Genomic DNA, 6,543 nt, shown 5'->3' with positions numbered 1-6,543 from the left:
AAACTGGAAAAAAAAAAAAAAAAAAAAAAAAAAAATCCCTTTTTTTTTTGGTGGTGTGAGCGTTTATCTCTTGGCCTGCTCGCTCATCCGCGCGTCGACCCCTTTTTTTTTCCTGCGAATTATCTCCGCAGCAATCATTAAAGCATTAATTGTGGACCTGGAATCTGGCGCCCGTTTGGTTGTAGCAGAGCCTTTCCTGCTTCTCCTCCTTCTTCTCTTTTTTCCCAGTAACCTTCTCCCTCGTGGTGGTTAGCTTATATTCCGTGTTGAATGAGTCCACGATGTTGTCCTTGTTGGATGAAAAATGGAAATCGAAATCGCTGTAGTCGTACGTGGAGGAGCTGGAAGTTTTGTTAAAGTTGTCTCGAATAGTTTCGTCGAGTCTTATGGTCGCCTTGGTGTAGCTGGTTGGGTGGAGAAACGCGCTCGGCTTGTGGTGATGGTTATGCGCACCTCCGCTTCGATCATGGCTTCCCTCCAAGTAGGCATGCGTGCTGACTGCCTGGGAACGGCGCACCTCGTCGAAGGTCTTATTGCCCCTAGCGGCGCAATGCGAGACAGCACCCTGGTTGGCTGCCTTACCTTCCATTTGCAGGCTCATTGAATTTCTGTCTTTTCCCGTCGCCTTGCTCGGCACAAATGGGTTCCGACTGCGGTCGTCACTGCGGTTGTGATGGCCATTGTCATGGCGATTGTCACTTGGGCTTCCGCTGGCGCTGCCGTCTGCGCTGCCCGTGCTGCTCATCGAGTGTGCGCAATGTTCCTGCATGCCCAGCGTGTTCAAAACTTTCATAAAGCCAGAATGCTCGCTCTTGTCCACACCCCTACTGCTGCTACTACAATTACATTCATTCTCCTCGTAACTGGTGTCGTAATTGGCCACGGAGCAGAAGCTTCGACCTTGGGGGTCAGCACCTTCATTCTTGCGTTCAGCTAACTTTGTGAAATTCTTGGTTTGGTAATAGTAGTAGTGCTGCTCGTTTTTGTCGTAGCCTTTTTTGCTTGCACAATAATTATGCCTTGTGTTTCCACTGGAGGTGTCGCAATGTCCTGTTTGCTCGAACTCGCCTATATGCACCTGCGCCGTTTTTTTCCTTGCATCATAATTGGCACCACCTTTCGTGTTATTCATAAAATCATTAATTATAATATCGTTGGCGTCGTTGCTGCTATTGGGTTCGTCTGACATATGGGTGGAGGGGTCATTGTTGGAAGAGAAATTTTTTTCATTTTTTTTTACTCGATCATTACACGGTTTGGAGTTTGCACTTGGTTGTCTCACGTCGTCTCGAATGATCGTGGACAGGGACATGTGCTTGCTGCTCTTCCCATCTTTACCCCCAGCAGCTTTTATTTGTTCCTCGTAATGATTGGTAGGTGCGTCTACACCACTGTTGAGGTGATTTTCGCGATGCAATTTTTTTTTGTTCAGGAGAGATGAGAGGCCATTTTCGTACTCGTAATTGGTACCCTTGTCATTACCACATTGGTTAATGTTATAATTGTGGAGGTTACTTTTGGATGGTATCCTCCCCACTGCATCCATCATTGTACCTTTTTTATTTCCAATGCGCTGCCTCTTATCATCTTCATTGTCCTTGTTACTGTTCATGTGATCATTCACGCATTGTCCTGTGTGATTATTATTTGAAAATATTTCCCAATTTGTTTGGTTCATCTGTTCGCTGTCTTTCATGGGCAACTTACTCTTCACTTTTTCCATGTCACCGATCCTGCCAGCTTGCAACAGATATCCCTTTTTATTCTTATCCCCTACGTATTCCCCCTCGGCGTACGCAGCAAACCGATCTGGGTGGCTATTTTTTACTCGCGAGTCTTCCATATACCTGACGCAACTTTCTATGAGGCGGCTTCGGGACACATCGCCAGGCTTGTCCATTTCCCCACAAATATCTGACGCAGTGGATTGTTCAGTAACCTTGTTGAAATAGCCCCTCAAATGGGCAGGGCGGCATTCAAAGGATTCCTGTTTATTATTTATGTCTTCCATGTGGTACCCATTTGTTCTATCCGCAATGGTGTGACCTTCTGCAGAGCCATAGTGGACCTTTTCACTAATTTTTCCTTCCGCTATTAAAAAAGAATTATTTCCCATTTTTTTCTTTTTCGACCAGGTGTTCTCATCATGGATGTGCTTCCCTAATGTGTCCATGTTGATCGCTTCACCGTTTGGGGCCTTTTCCTGATTGAGGCTGAGTTGGACGCGGCTGCCACCTGCATTGATACTGCGAATCCCCCCGCAGGTGGTGACACTGTCCACATTCGGCGGGTCCAACTGGTAGCGCTTCTGTTCATACGCGCCGACGCTCTGGCCCCCTCCTCCGCGTCCTTCTCCTCCCCCTCCATCGTTTAAACCCATTTCGTACAAACTGGATAAATTTTTTTTTAATTTTTTCTTTAGCTCCTTGGAATTCTCCAATATGGCATTGACTTTGTTCGAAAAGGACTCGTCCTTGTTCTTAGCGCACTTTCTGTGCTTCCCCGATTTGTTTATATGGATGTTGAAATTGTTGGCGTAAATTTTGATATAATTTTCGTCCTCCTTCCCTTCTTCCTCATTTGCTTCATCCTCATCGTAGTCGTGATCGTCATATGCTTCATAATCATCTTGTTCACCTTCCACTGCGTGGTCATCTTGCTGTGAGTCTTCCCCCTTTGTCCATTTGTTTCCGCGGCGTTGGGGGTCTTCCAGGTCCGGCACTGCCCTTTCTCGGGTTCCTTCATATTTGCATGACCTCTCATTCCCATCCATTGTCTCCTCTACGTTAACTCCATTGGCTTCATCCCCAGTGCTGCCCCTCCTGCAGACGTGTTCCGCCAACTGGCCCTTCGTTTGGTCCTTGGACAATCTCACATTTTTTGACTCACAAAAGGTGACACTTGCGTCTTGAAAATTTCCTACATGGCTCGTCATGTTCTTTTTATAATTTACTGACTTCTCCGTTTGCATCTGTTGATCCTTTTCTGCACAAAACCATTTCGCTGCTTTGCTGTCCAAAGCATTTTTATAGTTTGAGCAATTCTCCTCTTCTTTCTCTTCCGATGCGTCAATGGTAACATTACGATTTGTTTTCTGACAAATGGAATCCTCTTTTGGGGTCATTCCCTTTTTACCACTTTTCCCGTTGCCATTGTGAATCACTTCTACAGATTTTCCATAGCCGTGTTCATTTGTCTTGCTCTTGTAGTTTAAAAAATCGTCGTACGTGTCGCTGCCGCTGTAGCACCTTTCTCGTACACTTTTCATGTGGTTATTATTTTTCCCGCTTTTCATGTGGGAGGTAACTTGGTTGTTTTTGCTGTCCAGTGTGCCGTTATGATTGCGCTGATCTTTGCTGCGGTGTTGTTGATCGTGGTCTTCCTCTTCTTCCTCGTCCTCCTCCTCATCGTCATCGTCGTCATCATCTTCCTCCTCCTCATCATCATCGTCTTCTTCCTCCTCTTCCTCGTCGTCCTCCTCATCTTCATCCTCTTCCTCCTCGTCATCTTCTTCTTCTTCCTCCCCGTCGGTGATTCCCTGCTCGATGTCTGGCACCTGCTCGTGCAAGAACTGGTCATTTTGGCCCCTGCTAAGCGCTTCGTGGTAGACGCCTTTCTTGTTGACCATTTGGCCTGTATGACTGACTTGGCTAACTTTGCCGTTTTTGGATTCTTCCCTGAGGCTGCTATGATGAATTTGTTGTTTCTTCTTGTGCACGTAATTGTTCTGCACCGCGCGGTTGCCCCCCATGTCACCTGCCTCACCAACCTGACCAACTTGGCCAACTTGTTCCGCTTCCTCGTCCTCCTCGTCGTTTATAACGATAGCCTCATTTTCCTTCTTCATGATATGGTCGTCCTTGTTCTTCTTGGCAATATTGTCTTGGTTGGTATTTTGCTCATCATCGTCGATGACCAGAAAGTTATCCTTTTTGGCGTCTTCCACGTACACGACTGGGGATGCATGCAGGGCGTTGCCATTCCCGTGCGAACTGTGGTTGTTATTGTGAATAGAGGTGGCAGAAGTAGCTCCGATCACGTCGTCATTTAAGAACCTATCATTGGTGTAAGTATTCGCGCCCGTTTTCTGATCCGCTTTGACGGCACTTTTGGCATCTCTACTTTGCTTGGTCCTGCTGTCGTTGCTCCTGCAGGTACAGGGGTCGCTTTTCTTGACGGAGCAACAGTTTATTCTATTTTTAAAATTATTCTTCATCATATAGTACAGAATCTCGTAGTCGTTTTTGAGACAGGCGTGTGAATATTTATGGTTACCAGTTTTGTCCTTTGCATTTTCTGCGTCCATGACGACGGTTGACTTGTTATTTCCCTTCGAAGGAGACGTGTCGTCCTTGTCTACATCTACATTTTGCTTCATTTTTCCATTCGCATGGAGGGAAATGGCGTTGACTGTGTTGGTTGAGTAGACCGCGTGTGGAGTAGCAGCGGCCGTATTTGCCCCGCTGGGCGAAATGGAGGAAATATTTTTGAAAAAATTCCAGTTGTTGGAGAGGAGGTAAATCCACCTGCTCTTAACCTTCTCATGCCACAAGAATTTAGAATTCTGCAAGCTGAAATTGTTTAGCATTTCTGTCACCCACGGGTGGTCCAGAACATTCTGAAGGCTTAATCGTTCACTGGGGTTTGATGAGGTCAACTTAACGAATAAATCCCACGCTTTAAGATTTTCCCTGAATCTGCTAGGAGGTTTAGAGTGTCTCAAATTATGCACAGTTTTCAAAATGGTTTGTGCGACTTTTGAACATTCGATTCCTTTTTGTCTACACACAAATCTGCCTGAAATGAACAAAATCATATTCATCCCAAGGGCATAATTATCAATTTTTTCTGTCATGGGTCCCGTATTTCTGAGTACCTCTGGGGGGTTAATTTCCAACGTCCCTGGCCATTCAGTCGGGTGTAAATTGCAAGAGTCGATATGTTCAGACCATCCAAAGTCAGCTATGACGATCCTTTTATTATCGTATCTTAAAATATTTGTTGGCTTTAAATCTCTATGAACAATATTCATATCTTGAATATACCACATGCCTTGTAAAAGTTGAATAAAGTACAGAAAGGCTTCTGTCATATTGCTGGACAAATTTTCCTTCCATAAGGTACCATCATTTGCATAATCTTGTATTAATATCCATCCTTCCTTTCCTCCTATAACTTTGTGTAACTTTATGACCCCAGGACATTGACATATGGACAGGTTGATTATTTCTTTTGTAAACATTTCAACAATTCGATTAAATGATTCCTTGGGAAATTGATTTGGTTGTAATAATTTAGCTGCAAATATTTCGTTGGTAATTTTATGCTTCACTTTCCATACTTGTGCGTATGTGCCCTTTCCTAGATTGTTCAAAACGACGTAGTCTTTAAAGCAGCTGTCATTTGTCCGTATTATCCTAATTTGGTTGTGGAGCACACTGGGTAGCTGTAAAACGTCATTGTTAGTAGACAGGTTTGAGCCTATTTTAACTTCTTCATTTTTTCTCCCTTTTATGTAATTTCGCTTGTAATAATTATCAGCAACTTCGGGGTTGTCTTTGCTGTTATTATTCAATGTTTTAGGGTTCTTTTTGATATCTGGAAAATCCATGTTTTTTTTTTTTTTTTTTAATTACTACTTGGTTTATTACGTTTTCTGAGAAAATATTTGTCCGTCTGTGTGTTCCTTTATGCGTTCGTGTGGATGATGCGCTCTTTCACAACAATGTGATGTTCCAGGTCCGACGTTGTAGAAGCGTCAAAATTGGGTTATATCTAGGGCTGTGCATGTGTGTACCTATGTGTGCACACGCACCTGGTAACAAGTGTCCTGTCAAGGGCGCACGCATACATAGATGCGTGTACATGCAAGGATACGTATACACACATTAATATTTTTATTTGGTCGTGTTGGTTTTCCAATTGTTCTTCACACATACATGTATACCGTCGAATATATACTCACCACAGCAATGGACTTTTGTTTTTTTTTTTTTTAAATTATACTTCTCTTCTGCGATATTTCCAATTCTTCAAAAATATGTACTTTATAAAAACAGTTTTTCTAACCTGTTCACATTTAGTCGAACAATTCCAGTGCTGGTGGTTCACGTGTTCTCACAGGTGTGGTGTATATTTGCGTATTTTTAATTTATTTTCCTGTTTGTTCTCTATGAATAAATGCTTCAACTTTGTGTAACTCTCAAGTGGAAACTGTTATCTTATTTTTTATTTTTATTTTGTTCCGTTCTTCATTTACCTTGATCGTTATGTCGTGAAGTGCTTATGTGTGTGGTTTCTTTTTTGTTTTTTCTCTCTGTACACGTATTTGTATGCCTATTTGCAACCTGTTTGTGTACTTCTCCGTACACTTGTGTTGTATATGTTTACACTTTTTTGTTCGTTTTTCTTCTTGTTTTTTTGTTTGGAATATTTTCTTTCTACAAATTTGCTATCACAGCCAAATACAACCAAACAAAGGGGTTAATCAAATTAATAAAACAGGCACAGATAAATCACACAAAAAAAAAAAAAAAAAAAAAA

The 6,543-nt window shown here is 42.9% G+C and overlaps 1 protein-coding gene across 1 annotated transcript; it reads right to left on the bottom strand.

The window, feature by feature from the left end:
- Positions 1-145: 145 nt before the first annotated feature.
- AK88_04495 (serine/threonine protein kinase) lies at positions 146-5,611 on the bottom strand (the record flags this gene model as incomplete). The annotated part of the gene is made up of 1 exon (XM_012482105.1): positions 146-5,611. The coding sequence occupies one exon, from the start codon at positions 5,609-5,611 to the stop codon at positions 146-148; it is 5,466 nt and encodes a 1,821-aa protein (XP_012337528.1).
- Positions 5,612-6,543: the final 932 nt, after the last annotated feature.

Source organism: Plasmodium fragile, assembly GCF_000956335.1.
Source record: "Plasmodium fragile strain nilgiri unplaced genomic scaffold supercont1.65, whole genome shotgun sequence".
NCBI lineage: Eukaryota > Apicomplexa > Aconoidasida > Haemosporida > Plasmodiidae > Plasmodium > Plasmodium fragile.
This window is presented reverse-complemented; position numbering and strand designations above follow the sequence as displayed.